General features: G+C 50.6%; 1 protein-coding gene across 2 annotated transcripts; it reads left to right on the plus strand.

The window, feature by feature from the left end:
* The first annotated feature begins 1,693 nt into the window (after window positions 1-1,693).
* PRXL2B (peroxiredoxin like 2B) lies at window positions 1,694-15,529 on the plus strand. 2 transcript variants are annotated; one of them, XM_074975536.1, is made up of 7 exons: window positions 1,694-2,056; window positions 2,985-3,189; window positions 5,140-5,191; window positions 7,015-7,078; window positions 7,575-7,650; window positions 9,657-9,775; window positions 13,386-15,529. In XM_074975536.1, exons 1-7 carry the CDS (start codon window positions 2,006-2,008, stop codon window positions 13,410-13,412), a joined length of 594 nt encoding a protein of 197 aa, XP_074831637.1. In that variant the 5' UTR covers window positions 1,694-2,005; the 3' UTR covers window positions 13,413-15,529. The 2 variants fall into 2 exon arrangements, with proteins under 2 accessions (XP_074831637.1, XP_074831636.1); XM_074975535.1 differs by having other exon boundaries at window positions 1,698-2,068.
* The last annotated feature ends 235 nt before the right edge of the window (window positions 15,530-15,764 follow it).

Genomic DNA, 15,764 nt, shown 5'->3' on the forward strand with positions numbered 1-15,764 from the left:
GTCCCAACGGGGCTCCTTTTCGAAAGGACCCCGCCTACTTCGAAGTCCCCTTATTTCCATCTGCTCATAGGAATAAGGGGACTTTGAAGTAGGCGGGGTCCTTTCGAAAAGGAGCCCCGTCGGGACGAGCCGCATCAATTCCAAAGTGCTGCGGCTGCCCGCATGCTAATAAGGCGCTGAATATGTATTTCAGCGCTTCATTAGTAAACTTCGAAATGGCCATTTGCGTGGCCATTTCGAAGTTTGGGGCTAGTGTAGACATGGTCCAGCTGTGGCAATATTTCGTCTGACACCTCCTCCCAGCATGTATGTGTTCCCTCAACATACTCCAAGCCCAAAAGTGGCCTTTGGCCATTTTTAGTTTGGGAAATGGTGGCTTATAAGAAGGAATTTCCTGAGCTTTATCAACTTTTCTGCCTTTAGTACACATGCATATTTCCAGCAGGCACAGCTGGCTTAAACTTGTAACCAAGCTCTGAATGATCTGCAGGGCAAAGGGCAAGCACCCACTGAGCAATAACCATGCTCAGAATTTAACCACCTGCCTGTGTTGCTATTTCAGTACTCCAGGCATTGCACAGACCCATTCATGGAACCTTTCAGTGCCTTTGCATCATCTCACCCTTGCTCTGAACTGATTCGCTTCTGGCCCTTCTCGTATCACACACCCTTCTATGCAACTGTGCTGCAAAATTGTCCATTTCTTACTGTTTGCACCCCTAATTTCCATTCCATGTGCATTTTGCACAGATCTTTATACAACTACAGATCTAGTACACCCCTGTCTGCTTTCTCCCCAGGGAGCTGTGCAGCTCACAGTAGGCCAGATGTGGTCCACACGCATCCCATCAGAGGTTCTATGTGTGGGCCTTGAGACATTTTGCAACATAGGGTTGCCAAATTCTGCTGGTTTCCCTCTGCACAGTTTTTTCCTAGGGGTATTACTCAAGTGACATGCACATAAAACAAGGTCACATGAGTGCCTGCACTCCCCCTGCAGCCAATCAAAGTGCTGCTAAAGTGCAGTCAGCAAACTCCGCAAATTCTAGTTAGGCAAGTGCAGTTACCAAACCTACCCTGTCCTGGGAGACTCTTGGGAACAGTTATCAGAGGGGTGGCTGTGTTAGTCTGTATGTGCAAAGACACTTACTAGCCTAGCAAAACAAAGCAGTGGACATGTAGCAATTTAAAGGTGAACAAAATGATTTATTCTGTGATGAACTTTCTTGGGACAGACCCACTTCTTCAAGTCAATTTCATTTCCAATACAGACTGACCTTTATGAATACAGAGAAGAAACAAAAAAATTGCAATAAAAACTGACAAATCAAATAGGATTGAAGGGGGGGAGGATGTTAATTGCCCTGTCTGAGATAATTATGAGCATCAAAGGAAGGGAAGCAGTCCTTGTAAGTGATGTCTCTGGTCATACCATGTGTTAATGTGTCGAATTTGAATCTGAATTCCAACTCACAAATGTCTCGCTCCAATCTGTTTTTAAATTCTTTATGTTCTAGGACACAAATTCTCGGGTGTGCAACAGAATGGCCCCTCCACCGAAGTGTTCACTGACCGGCTTATGTGCATTGACAACACGGCTACCTCTCTGGTACTAGCCTAGGTTGCCCGCCGCTGCTGTGCAGGCTGTGGGCAGAGCTGACCATACAGTCCGTATCCCCAGGAAGCTCCTGCAACTCCCTCAGCTCCTTCCCCGGGGCGCGGCACAGATCAGGCTCTCTGCAGCCCCTGCGTTGCAGCACACCCCTGCCCTGCCCTGCGAACGCTCCCGCCTGGCTCACCTTTGCCCCAGGCGTGCATGCCCCGTGCCTAGCCCTGCTCGTCCCGCCCCTGGGCGGGGTCTCTCCCGTCCGCAGGCGCTGATTGGCTGCTAGCTGCTTCTGGGGACGAGAAGGGCGAACCCCGGCTCTGCGGGACAGAGTCGCGTGCGTGCCCGGTTCAGCTGATCGCTCCGTGCCGCCCGTGGGCGTTACGCGCGCAGCTGGCCATGGCGGCCGTGGATCTCGCCCGGGTGGGAGCCAACGCGCTGAAGCACGCCGTGAGCGGGCAGGTCAGGGGGGCGGGCTGGGCTGGGGGCTGCCCCGGAGACTCCCCGGGGTGGCCCCGAGTTAGAGCGCGGCTGCGGTGGGGGGGGTCCTTGGGGTTGCCCCGAGTTGGTAGCGGGGCTCCTGTCCTTCCTGCGCCTGCAGCGGGTTGGGCCCGCCTGGGGCGCGGCGGGGCGGGTGAGCCCGTGGCGGCTCCGGCTCAGGCCCGGACCCCGTTTGGGGGGGGGGTGGTACCGGGTGGGTCTCAGCCCGTCACACCTGGCGCCGCCCGGCTCTAGAGCCAGCCCGCGGAACCGCGCCTGCGCTGTGTCCGTAATGGACCCCGCAGGGGTGTTCCCGTGTGCGCCGACCCCGAGTTTCGGTTGGCTTAATTCTCTCCCTCCCCACCTGGAAGGGAGATACCGGTGAAATAACAACACCGCCTGGCTGGCTGTTAAATACCCGCCCATAGGAGTAGAGCGTCCACCAGAGTGTGTCTTCTCCCTTCCTCTGCTCTCGGACAGGTTTCCAAAGTGCCCAGTGCTCACTCAGCCCGACCCTGTCCTGGGCAGTGCCCAGCTCCCCCTGTGACTCCGGTTAATTGTCCCCAGTGGTGGGTGCTGAGGGTCCCAGACCAGAGAGGGCGTTGCCCTGGCTTCCCATGCATAGTTCATTTCCTCAGGGAGAGCTGTTCACACCACGTTTCTCTGCTCCACTTCTCTCTCCCAAATCTGAGAGCATGGCTATAAACCACAAAGCGGTTATAGGAGTACCAGTTCCTGGTTACTGCACCTAGAAACTCCCCTGAACTCGTGAAGCAAACCACCTGACAGTCTGGCCAGTGGATAGGAGTCCTTGAATTTGAGGTTGCTGTTTGTAGTAAGTTCCACACCAAGTGTTAGGATGTACTTTTCTGCACCAACTGGTCCTACCTCTCCTTAGGTGGTGGAGCTGCAGACCCTGTGGCGGGACCAGCCATGTGTGGTGCTCTTCTTGCGACGGTTCGGCTGCCAGGTTTGCCGCTGGGTTGCTAAGGAAACCAGCAAATTGAAAGAGCTGTTGGACAGTCGCAACATCCGCCTGATTGGTGTGGGGCCAGAAAGTGTGGGCCTGCAGGAGTTTATCAATGGGGGCTACTTCAGTGGAGGTAGGACAGGGGGATGTAGGGGGTTGGTTTCTGTCTCCAAGAGTCTCTACATGCTTTCTGAGGTCTGCTGTCGCAGCTGGGGGAGTGCTGCACCCAGTCCATAAAGCAAAGTGGAGGAACCTTTCTTCGCGCTTGTGCTCATGCAGAGCTTGGAGTGCAGAGGCTCCCAAGGTCAAGGCCAGATGGGACCACCAGGCCATGCAGCTGATCTCCTGAGATTCCCAGGTCACTGCACATGAAACCCTGCAAGCAAACTGAGACCCGAGTCTCAGCTCCTCTGTGCCCTATGCACAGACTCAGTGGGAGTGAGTTGTGTTAATTCCTGAAGCCCCTGCAGTGGTGGAGACGCAATTAAGCGAGAGGCAATGTTGCTGGATCTGTTCAGGATGTTAGAGAAGAGGTGAGGGAGGTAGTGTCTTGGCATAGACTGACTTCTCTTAATAAGAGAGAAGCCTTTGAGCTTCCTGGAGCTCTTCCTCAGCGCTGGAAAAATACTCATTGCAGCTAAATATCAGATTAAACCAATAAATTACCATAATCTGTAAACTAGACAGATTTTGCAGGTAGAGCCTCTGCATCCTGGGGCTGATCTAACTTGTGCTGTAATCCCTGTGGCCCTTGTCAGCTGGGGAGTAGCCAGAGTATGTCTGCCCCAAGAACAACCTCTCCTGCCGGGATGTGCTGCCCTCCTGCTGGTTCTGTGCCAGCTGGAGGCTTTGGGGAGTTCCACCCGCCATGCACTTTTACATGTGGGGACAGTGGAGGGATCCATGCTTGCTTCTGGTGGTTGTGTAGCAAAGTGGCTGTACGGCAGCTCAGAACTGGGACTAGAGATCTTTAATAGGATTTGCAGCGTGCCGGGGGCAAAGCTGGGACTGGTCTTGTTACCCCATGGAGTTCTGACACCTCCTGCCCATGCTAGCAGTGCTCTTGTTTATCATGCCTGTGTGTGTTGAGAAGCCCTGAGTTGAAGGATGTGAACAAGGTGTGGGAAGTACTTCCTGGGCCAAACACTTATCTTCAGTGGGCTTGGTCTGAGCAGCTGCTTGGAAGGTGACAGCTTGTAACCTCCATGGGTGTATATGTGCACATGCCAGCTTGGTATAACCCCTTGGTGCTGCTGCTGGTCTGTGGTGGAAAGTGACCAGTTCCTGGATGTGAGCTAAGGAGATGGAATGAGGCCTTCAGAGTTTCAGGGAGGGAATGTGGTGTTGGATCCACAGGACACAGTGCCCTGGAGTCCACCCTGTGCATGCAGTGTATGCTTCAGAACTGGCCCAAGCCCCACTCAGTGGGCTACATGGGGTAACTCTGTGTGGCTGACTTCCCTTTCCGGCATGGCCAGGCAAATGCCTTGGTCTAGCCTCCAGAGCTGAGCAACTTTGCTGGACTGTCAACTCATACGAGGGCCAGCCAGGTGCAGTGCTGGGGTCAGGATCTGGCCAGTGTAGGGGGCTTAAAGTTGCCCACTTGCCTTTGGCTGCATGTTCCTGCTGCCTCCCATCTGTTGACTACCTGCAGCTGCAGATTTGGCCCCATTCTTGGACCAACTCCGCAGAATCTCTGATTCTCTGTGGGAACTTGCCACACTCCAATTGCAATTGTTACCCCCCCCCCCCCGCCCGCCCCGGCTCTGTCCACACCCCAACATGCACCTCGCTCTGTGCCAAACCCTTGGACCCTTCCAAGTAACGTTCCCCCAGCACTTCTGTGGTAAAACTGTGCCATGAATCCTATGGAAACTCCACCGCTGTCCTGGAAATGCCACCGGGGTGTTTGCCTTGCAGCACATGCCATGAGGACGTGCCCAGAGTGTTCACAGAAAGCTCTTCTGTGGATTCCAGGCATGTGGTGCAGTATCGGCTAGATCTCTCTTGCAGACTAACATACCCAAGGCAGAGGTCTCTGCTGCATTTGTGTTATGCTAATCTCCCTGTTTTCTTCCCCGAGAACTCTATCTCGATGAGGCAAAGAAGTGCTACAGCGAGCTGGGTTTCAAAAGGTGGGTGTCTCCTGTTGACCTCCTGTCCCTACTCAAAGGTAACCTCAACTCTCCATGCAATCAAGGTTGAGGGATGAGGGTGGCTGGGGCCCAGTGTGGCAGAATGTACCCGCTTTCTCTGATCGACAAGACCACTTGGCCCCTGTGTTGGTCTGATTCCTCCCATGGGAGAGGTCCGTCATATGGCAATCTGCAAAGCTCCCTCTGTACAAACCCACCTGGGATTCCTGCCTGTTTCTTCCTTACATTGGTGACCAGCAACAAACTGTTTTTAGACCTAGGCCAAGACACAGGGCTTAGTTGAAAACAAAGCTAAAAGCCTGGGCCTGCTATGGACACCCAAATTCAGTGGCTCCTGACTAGCCTTGTGCTGGTGTGCTAGAACTCCCTAGCCAAATAGATCAGGGTCATGCATGGGTATTAAGGACAATGAATCAAATCCAGCTTTCGCTTCTCCCTGCTGGGAGAGGCTGGGCACAAGGACCATGCAACAGTTGCCTATTCCAGGGGGCTTCATGACTCAGGGTAACAAGTCTCACGCTCCCATCTGTGTGGGATGGGAGCTCTCCTGCTGTTGTGCCTACAGCCCTTGGGTCAAAGGACTCCCTGCCCACCAGGTCCCATGCAAAACCAGTTGCTTGGCTGTCACCCATGAGCGCAGGGTTTGGTCACACTCAGCTGTATTGGCTGAAGTAAGCATGGAAAAGGTGAGTGCACCCTGGCTGGTCACATCCATTGCTTAGCTTAATCCCTGCCTCTACTGTAGGGCTCTGAGAATTCAGATGCTGTGTCTAACGCTAACTAGCTGCCTGCCTCTCTGACCAGGCCCCAAAGCCTTACATGCAGGAAGGACAGGCTTTTCTATCACACTGTTTGCATAATGATTGTGTAGAGAAATTGCTTACGCTTCTACCACTGGGCAGACTCCTTCAGGAACAAAATCATGTGTCCACAGCATGCTGCTAGCATCCAACTGAGCACTAGGGCTGTTAACATGTAACCAGTAACTGTCACCCTAAAGGATTAAGGCTTACTGGTTAGTTACCCTGTGGGAGCTGGAGCAGCCCCTTACCTACTGTGGGGAGGGGCTTACTCCAGCCAGGCCAGGGGTGTGCCCCCCTGACCCCCATTTAATCAGTTAACCTATGGGTTGGCAACCAAAATCGCAAGTAAAGCCATTTTTTCCACTTTGGTGAACAACTCGATAATTCAGGAGCCATGATGCATGTGAACACGAGATGGTCCTTAATAATGTCAAACCATATTTCTAGTAGCCCCTATTTTACGAACAGTGCACACAATGATATGTAATGTAAGACATGTTTACTACAGGATGTTCAAACTTTGTACATATTCTGTCTTCTCACGTTGTGTGTGTGTGTCTGCACCACTCTCTTCCTGGCTTTCACTCCCAGACATCAGGAGCCACAAAAGTCCTTAAAGAGCTGCAGGTTGCAGACCCCTATCTTAAATCGAACATGTATCCAGTTAACTAATTAAATGGGATTTCACAACCCTATTGAGCACCAGTTACATTCACACTCCATCAGTCTCTTGAGGCCTGGGTGGAATTTGCTGGCGTGTGTGTGTGTTTTTTTTCTTTTAACAAAATCTTCTGCTAGGGAGGGTCTGTCTTCATGTTGGTCGATTGTGGTAACACTCCCTAGCAAGCTCCATGTCCCAAGAGTGCTGATCTCTCTGTGAGGGTTTAATTATTGGGTGCAAATCCCCTGGGTCACTCCACTGAGTAAGCTGAACCACTGCAGCAAAGGATGCAGCCCCTTCACCTTTCAGATGGCCCATGTGTTCTTTTCTCCCCCCAGGTACAATGCCTTGAGTATTGTTCCTGCTGCTCTGGGGAAACCTGTTCGGGAAGTTGTCACAAAGGTGAGTGACTAGATGGCAGGAGATGCACCATTAAAAGCCTGACCAGGCTTGTGCTGAGCTCTTGTAGATTCACATTCTTGTACCCCTGGAGGGACCTACCTGTGTCTGTCAGGCTCAGCGCCTCATCTGATCTGTAAGCCAGAACCCGGATTTTACTTCCATGTGCACAACAAATTGGGATGGTTGAGGGGAGCACAGATGAGTGAGGAGAGGGGAGAGGCAGGCAGTAGAAACCTGTGGGTGGGGAAGCAGCAGGGAGCTGGGGCACCACAGGTCAATGCTTGCTGGGGGTGGAGCAGGGTCAGTATTTGGACCTTCCTTCAGGGAGACTTATGCCTTTTCCCTGGTGGCAGTGCAGGGGCCTGCCCTGGTGCCTCTCTGCCTGGTAGGGGTGAGCTGAGAAGAGCCCAGTGCAGGTATCTGCTCCCCCACCTGTGGTGATCCAGCTCTGCTGTGTCACATGCTTCCAAGGGACTCAAGCTTTGATTTCCTTCAGGCAAACGCGGACGGCATCCAAGGCAACTTCAGTGGGGACCTCCTGCAGAGTGGCGGAATGATAATAGTCAGTCAAGGTAAACCAGTGCGAATCTTGCTCTGAGCACTAAGGTAACTGACCACAGGACGTGTGTTCCCCAGTGACCTCCTCGGAGCACTTTGGCTAGCAGAGCCTGTGCCTGGAGAAGGCCTTATAAGCCAACGTGTTGAAATCCTGGGTCAAGAACTCAAGGCCCCTCAGTTGAAGGTGGGGAGGATTCCCAGTGAACTAGCAGAGGTGGGTGGTGGAGGAGCTCATTAGGCCAGTTCAGTCGCCTTGAATGCTTTTCTCAGACCTGGGTGACAGTGGTGCTCCTCCTGCCTGCAGACTATGCTGAACCCTTAAACTGTTCCTAGCCTGCACAGGGGGTTCATGCCCCTGACTTCAGTGGTCTTGGTTGGTAAGACTATACCAGGTCTGTGTCTGGGAGGGAAATCCCTTCTGGCTGGCAGCTGGGAACTCTTGAGTGGAGTTAATGCAAAAACATGCCCTCTCTCTGCCCTGGGAGCTGTCCATGCTGTGCTGTCTGCACCTAAACGTACTTCAGCCTTAAGTTTTGAGTGTATTAACTTATACGTGGTGCAGCCGCATCCTTTAGCATACCTTGGAAAGCATAAAAGAAAACAGCAGTCATATAGCACTTTAAATCATTGTGTTAGTCTTCAAAGTGCTGCAGGACTGCTGTCTGTATTCCAACAAAACTAACACGCTACCTCTGTCACTTGGAAAGCATGTCTGTTTTTCTCTGGTTTTTGGAAGTTAGTCCAGCTCTTACCACCAGGTGGCAGCCTGGTAGAAGGTAGCGTCTAAAACATTCTTTAGATGATCTAGAACTTAAAACAAAGCTCTCCATAGGGAGAAGGCTGCTTCCTTCTACAGTAAAAAGAGAAACTTGTCCCTAAGGTAACATTTCCATGCTGGATTGTAAAGCAGTAGGAAGTCCATAGTGCACCTGTCCTAACTGGATATATAGAAGAACTTATCTCTGGGCAGGTCTTCACTGCAGCAGAAGGTCAGAGTACACAAGGTACCCAATTCCAGGTATGTTAACTACATAGCTGGAGTTCTTGCTCCCACGCTGTCTCCACTAAGGGTGGTCAATGGGAGTGTTGTCTCCTGTTGACATCCCTTACTCATAACAAGGGGCAGGAGTATCACCACCAGTGCAGGTGCCCGAAAAGTTCGATTTAGCCCCTTGCTCCAGACATGCTGAAGCAAACTCCGGAAGAGTGACCGCAGCAGGGTCGCTCTTCCCTGTAGTGAAGATGTAGCCCTCTGAGTACAGGACAGGCTGCTTCCTTTTAACCTCAGAGCATTCTACAAGGCTGAGGTTCTAGCCTGGGACTCAAGTGACGCTGATATGTCAGACTGTTCTCCAGTCTGCAGCAGAACAGTCCTGCAGACTTCATCACCATGTGTTTGCCAGCTCCCCAGCGAGAACAAGTGCAGACTCTCTGCCAACCCAGTAGGGTTTTGTAAGTGTAGGAAACATCCACCCCCTCACAGGCTTGAGGGGGACTCTCTGTACGGCTCTAGAACAGCTGCATCTGTAGCTCATGTGAGTGTGGGGTTGGTACAGTTGCTGGCAGACAAAGGGCTTGTGTAAGCTAATGCTTCCTGCAGCTAAAGTTGTTTGGGTGTCCCCTAGCTGGTGTAAGTTATGCCAGCCAAGGTGCTAGTTGGTACATTGCTATGTTGGGGGGCAGCTTCTCCTGCCAGCATAACTACTGCTGCTAGGGCAGGTGGCGTCATTGTCGAGAGAACTGCTTCCCGTCAGTGGAGTAGTGTTACAGCCAGGCAGTGACCAAGCCCCAGATGCTTGAGTGGGGCAAGGAGGGCAGTCTGATCTGTTGCCCTAGTGGTGTTTTTGTAGTCTGCTTTACCCTCACTGAGGTGCCTGTCAGCTGTCCTGCTTCTGATGAGGACAGAACTGGCTGTCAATCAATGGTCCCTTTTGTAAAGGCTTACCTCCATGCTCTGCCTTGCCGACCAATGCTTGTCATTCATAGTGACCTTTTAAAAAAATCTCCTGTTCTTTCTCAGGTGGTGAGAAATTGCTCCTGCACTTGATACAGGAGTCTCCTGGTGACTATGTTCCCTTGGAAATGATTGTCAAAAGCCTTGGGATCTCAGCAAGTGTTAAAGAGGGCGTGAAACCTGAGGTAGGAGCCATTATTCCCTCTAAGAATGGAAGTTGAGCTACTTTTCTCAAAGTGAGGGAACCAGATGGAGCCAGCTTGCTCCAAAGCTCCCCTCGCTCTAGCTCAGAGAGAGTATTGTAGCAACGCAACTCTCGCTTATCTCTATGGCACAGGCATGTGCACTCCAGAGATGTGACTGCTGAAGTGCACTGACTGAGCTGTGCAGGCCCCAGTGGAGAAGCTAAGAGTTCCCCACAGTATTTTAACATGTTACTTGGTATCTTGGTATGAAACAGCACCAGGGAGGAGGTGTTGCTGCTGTTTCCCAAGAGTTTGAACAGGAGTAGATTAAAGCAGTGCTTCCCAAACTGTGCTGTGGCACAGAGGGGTTTTAAGTGTGCTGTGGAAACTTTGCCATTTGTATTTACTTGAGTAAATCTTCTCTGTTAGATTCTTCAGATTTCATTTTTTCTGTATTTTCCTCACTACATTAGTAGTTTCCACCTTCTCTTTTTTCAGTCTGTGTGCCACAAGGTGAGAGTTTGGGAAGCACTGCATGAAAGTACACCCAGGGACTTTAGCGTACCTAGCAGGGTCTGTACAGACCTCTTTGTGCACGCTATAAAAGCCATGGGCTGGAAGCCATACTGCTGCTTCCTGTAGGCAAGCCCTAACTCTCCATTCACTACCCAAAGCAGGACTGTCTTTGAGATGCTTGGAAAGAGTGCTCTGCAGGTTCCACCTGCTTTTAACTTCTCATGGGCGTGCGTGTGCATGTGCGTGCGTGTAACTCTTCCATCTTAAACTGGAATGTGCAAATTGACAGACACTCCTCTAGACCAGAGAAAATATCTTCCAGTTATGATTTCTAGGTGCTCTCCTGCACAATAACTGTAGAAAGTACTTGTGCATCTCTCCTGAGGTGGAGCACTTGTGCACAGTTGGGCTTTTTGGTGTGGCATCAAGGCGAAAGTATTGTATGTATGGGTACAATGGGTTAGAACAACGGTTTCCAGCCTCTTCAGTAGGTTTGTGTCCATTTGTGTCCCATTATCAAAGCCAATTTTAGCTGCCATGTATGCTTCATTAAATGAAAAAGGAAACCACAATACTGATTTTTTTTTCAGACAGCAATTAACATTATTGGAAAATATTTAATTTAACTCATTTTCTATGATTTTCATGCCCCCCCATGCCCTTGTGGATCCCCAGGGATCTGTGGGACCCCAGTTGGGGGGCCATTGGGTTAGAACAAATCAAACAGACTATTTCTGAAAAAGCTCAGCTGGCTTGTTGAACTCATGGGCTGTGGTCTCCCCTGCAAGGAATTAATTCAACTAGAAATTGCTTTCCCTGGACTACATGCAGTGTTGGCCCCAAATGCTGAGCAGGAGCTGAGGAGAAAAGATTTTGTCACTTGCCAGTATAATCTGATAATTTCCAGGGAACAGAGCACAGTAATGCCACACTTGCCAGCTCCTAAACTGCCTTCAGCACTTCTGAAGTTTTCGCTCAAACAGCTGCCTTGCAACAGAGATTTTTAGAGGGGCCACTAACTCTTGCTGCATCAGACTGCCCAAGACAAGTCTTGGTGCTCGACTGTCGGAGATCAGGCTGTCCTCAGTGTGGGTAGCAGAGGAAGGGGCCAGTCTGTTTTAGTGCCTTCCCCTGGAGCTTTGCCAGTACACATGGGCATCAGTGTAGCCTCCCAATACCGTCTAGCAGATTTGGCTTGCTAGGGTTAATGGTGGCTGCTTCAGGCATGCCTACAGTGCTCCAACTTAGCTGAGCAGGGTTGTAGGCCAGGTCTACACAAGACCTTAGGAGAGTGCAGATCTGCAATCGCATAGCTGGAATGGACTTATCTATGATCGACTTACCTGGTTGTCCTCACTGAGGAACGCTCCCTTCGACCTCTCTTACTCCTTGTGAGATTGAGGCACCAAGGGGTTGACTGTTTACCCTGATAATTCGATTTCTGGTGTCACCACTAGGTGCATGAAATCAAACCTGGAGGAGCAACCCTGACTGAGTTGATCTACTGGGTAGCAGGTGTACCCTTAGGCCTACTGCTGCTCTGCCAGACTAAAAAGGGAGGTGAAGTAAGTAGGAATTTCAAAGGAAGGCAGATGACTGGCTGGGCTTGAACACTTGCAGCTGTGAGTTTGTCTGTGCCAGACAGCCAAGATTCTTCTGCAAGTGGGAGGCTTTATAAACATCCATGAAAAATAAATGAGTAACTTCCATGCACTGTGGGGACTCGGTGTATGCATCTCCCTGGGGGGTGTTTGTTAGTTCTCTTGCTAATGGCAGATTTCTGCACTATCACTAAGTTCCAAAGTAAATTGTCAACTGCACTGCTGCCTCCCGACTTGCACTGTTGCTGTTATGCTTCCCTGTGTTTTCCTGAGGTACATGTGGACATTAGGCTCTTATTGCAGCTCAACTAAGAGTCAAATAGAGAAATTCACGCGAAGGCTCTTCCAAGCCCATGAAACGTGGCTTCGGAATGCCCTGTGCCAAATGTCAATTTTCCTTCTTCCATGAGTTACTGTGAACTTTGAGATCCTCACAAATGAGGTAAAATGTGGAGATGGTTGCCTGTTCATAGAGAAATAGACAGAGACTGGGGATCAGCCCTATGGGCTAGGATGACGAGCCCAGATTGATAGTGTGGCTGCAGTTGTCAGCTGCCTGCCTCTTGCTCTGTTTCAACAGTCTGCTGGATGTGCTGGCCTTCCCGCTTGCCATTGGCACCCAAAGCTCGGAATTCCTGCGGGAGTTCCTCCCTTAAACTGCAGCAAGGGAGGTTTAGGTTGGACATTAGGAAAAAGTTCCTAACTGTCAGGGTGGTCAAACAGTGGAATAAATTGCCTGGGGAGGCTGTGGAATCTCCATCTCTGGAGATATTTAAGAACAGGTTAGATAAGTGCTCATCAGGGGTGGTCTAGACAGTACTTGCTCCTGCCATGAGGGCAGGGGGCTGGACTCGATGACCTCTCAAGGTCCCTTCCAGTCCTAGCATTCTATAGTTCAAACAGGAAGTCACAGGCAGCCCTGGCAGCACAGGGAAGGGTGCAGCTTGAGGGTCTGTGTGACTCACAGGAGAGGGAAAACAACCAGGGTAGAGAGCCCTGAAAAGGTAGATTGGGATGCAAATGCACAGGGGCCAGTAGCAGTACTGGTGCCTGGGAGCTCCAGTCCCTCTTGAAATGCCACGGGAGCATCAATCTGCACGGAGGCTGAGGGCTAGAGGGAGACCATGCTCCAGGCAACACTAAGGGCTGACTCCTCTTGGCTCCGCCCCTTCTTTGGCGTGAAGCGGCTCCCCGACACCTTGCTCCTGTGCTTGCGGTGGCTGTCTGCCCTGCTGGGTAGGCTCAGGTTGACTTGGAGAAAACGTGGCTTTTGAACCTTGCGGCGCGGCAGGTTTAGAAGTGGATTCCAGGCATGGGGCCTTGATGGAAGCTGGGAGGTGAAGCCGGCCTCTCTACAGCTCTAGGTTGTAAGAAAGGGGACAAGGACAGAAGTCGAAGAAGCCCAGTGGTCTTCCTGGGTGGCTCCCCTACCCCACCTCGCTGTAGGCTTGAGGGAGCAACTTTGCTAACCAAGTTGCTGTCTGTCTCCACAGTGTGATGAAGAGGCCTGTACCAGGTGAAGCATGAGAGGAGTGGGGACTTCTGTAAGCCTAAAGAAGCCAGGGTGGTGACCTCCCTCGTTTTACCGCTTCATAGCTGCTGCAACCTCTCCCCTGTGGCTCTGTAGCCATACGCTTTTGTACAATAGCCAAAGCATTAAATGTCCTTCATCAGAGGTGCGTCAGACTGGCTTGGAGGAGCAAACAAAGCTTGCTCTGTTGTGCCACGTTGTGACCAAAAGCAGCAAGAAGGTGGCCTTCCCAGTGGATCTTTTGTTCACATCTCCTGCTCGCTGATCAGAGCATATCCCCTGAGGATTTTGAGAGGAGATCATCTCTTGCTTCATGGCCAGTGCAAATAATTGTAAACTCCTCCCCTTAGCTTTCTTCCTGGGTTGGAAGTCCTCTTTGCACCCACGCTACCTCTGGCCAGCCCTGAAGTAACACTAACTTGTATCCATCTGTGTTAATGTCACCACCTTTAAGGCATTAATACAGAGGCGCCTGGCAGGCGACCCTGGGCAGAGTGCCTGCATGCCTGCCTGAAGCTGAGGCAGGATCACATTGGTCAGATGGCAACTGGAATCTGCTTCTTAGCTGAAGCAGGCAGTCTGGACGTGTTCTCTGAGGTGTTGTGGAAGTGGAGGATCCCACTGCTGCTCCTAGAACATAGCATGTCGCCTTGTCTAATAAGAGCTAAGACAATGTGCTCTTCCCCTGTGAGGCTGTGCATGCAAGAGTCTGGTCTGGCTAGCTTAAGTTGAAGCTGCAGCAACTGGATTTAAGATTTCCTCCCCAATCCCATGACTGAGGGCAATGTCACAGGGCAATTAATTTTAACAGTCACCAAATGTCATTCAAAAGATGTCAACACTACCTGGGAGATTTACCTGCTCAGGGCCCATCTTTTGGGGTTTGATTTTTGCGCACCTGGGAGGGACAAACGAAATTGAACTATTAGGGGTCAACAGTTGCCTGCTGTACTCCTCAGTCTCATGAGGAGTAGGGTAGGTCAGCTCCCCCATTGACCTCACTTGGAGATCACGGCTAGGTGAGTTGATTTCAGCTACACAAGTGCCATAACTGGAATTGTATCTACAATTGACTTTAAGGGCTAGTGTAGACCTGCCCAGGTGTCTGGTTAACTACTACAGGAACTGTAGTAGTTGATTGGATGGGTCTAATTGTGACTCAATAGACAAAGTGCTAATCAGAATCTAATTTCTTAATGGTAGCTTGGTGCTTCATTTTAACAAGTGAAGGGGCTATTCATCTGATTATTGAACACCATAAAGGAAGACAATCAACCTTTTCTTAATCGAACATCTGTTGCCAGGAGAACAATTCAGGTTCCTGAAATTAAGGGCACTGGAAAGTTTGGCAAGAAAATACAGGTAGGGCCATGCTTCACCACATGCAGTATTTAACTTAAGGCAACTGCCTGTTACGAAAGGTGGAACTGCTCTAATCTGTAACACTCTAATCTGGCAATATGGGTAATCCAGCCTGATTTTAGTTAGCCGGACAACTGCTTATCGTGGCCAAGTTTCTCATAGTCCCATAAAGTTTGTTTGCAGCCAACAGTCCTGGCTCTGTTGCATGCTGTTTTTCAGCTGTTATTTACCCGCAAATGCCTGAGAGCCAGTAAGCAGGGGGAGTGTTGGTAATGTTGCTAGACAATATTGAACTCCTGTGATCTGGCAAATTTTCTCATTTGGCACCAGTCATGTCTCAGAGGTGCTAGACTAGAGAGGTTCAACCTGTACAGGCTTTTCTCTTCTATACACCATTCCCATTGACTGTGTGCTGCACAGGAGAGATTAGACCCTGAGAAAACAGAGCCTGTGAATGGGCATAGGGCGTGTTAGTCATGAAATGAATTCTTCTGATCTAGAAATTCAAAATATATTAAGGGTTCTCAGCTGTGAAAAAGGCTCATTAATTTGTAGATGAACTTCACTGGGCTAAGAAAAGGCAATTCTTTGCCTATAAATATTTCCTGTTCTTAATTTGATAAGACTCTGTTACTGTAAAATACCTCAGTGACAACCTCAACATGTCTTTCCTGCTATGTATCTAGGGCTGTGTCTACACTGGCCCCAAACTTCGAAATGGCCATGCAAATGGCCATTTCGAAGTTTACTAATGAAGCACTGAAATACATATTCAGCGCCTCATTAGCATGCGGGCGGCCGCGGCGCTTCGAAATTGACGCGGCTCACCGCCGCGCGTCTTGTCCCAACGGGGCTCCTTTTCGAAAGGACCCTGCCTACTTCGAAGTCCCCTTATTCCCATCTGCTCATAGGAATAAGGGGACTTCGAAGTAGGCGGGGTCCTTTTGAAAAGGAGCCCCGTCAGCACGAGATGCGCAGC

Source organism: Carettochelys insculpta, chromosome 23, assembly GCF_033958435.1.
Source record: "Carettochelys insculpta isolate YL-2023 chromosome 23, ASM3395843v1, whole genome shotgun sequence".
Taxonomy (NCBI): Eukaryota; Metazoa; Chordata; order Testudines; family Carettochelyidae; genus Carettochelys; species Carettochelys insculpta.

Bases quoted from the DNA above. Each gene is read 5' to 3' on its own strand.
- PRXL2B (XM_074975535.1), top strand. From the start codon at position 2,006: ATGGCGGCCGTGGATCTCGCCCGGGTGGGAGCCAACGCGCTGAAGCAC. The intron at 3,190-5,139 runs GTAGGACAGGGG...TTCTTCCCCGAG, and splicing joins TGGGGGCTACTTCAGTGGAG to AACTCTATCTCGATGAGGCA. The intron at 9,776-13,385 runs GTAGGAGCCATT...CTGTCTCCACAG, and splicing joins AAGAGGGCGTGAAACCTGAG to TGTGATGAAGAGGCCTGTAC.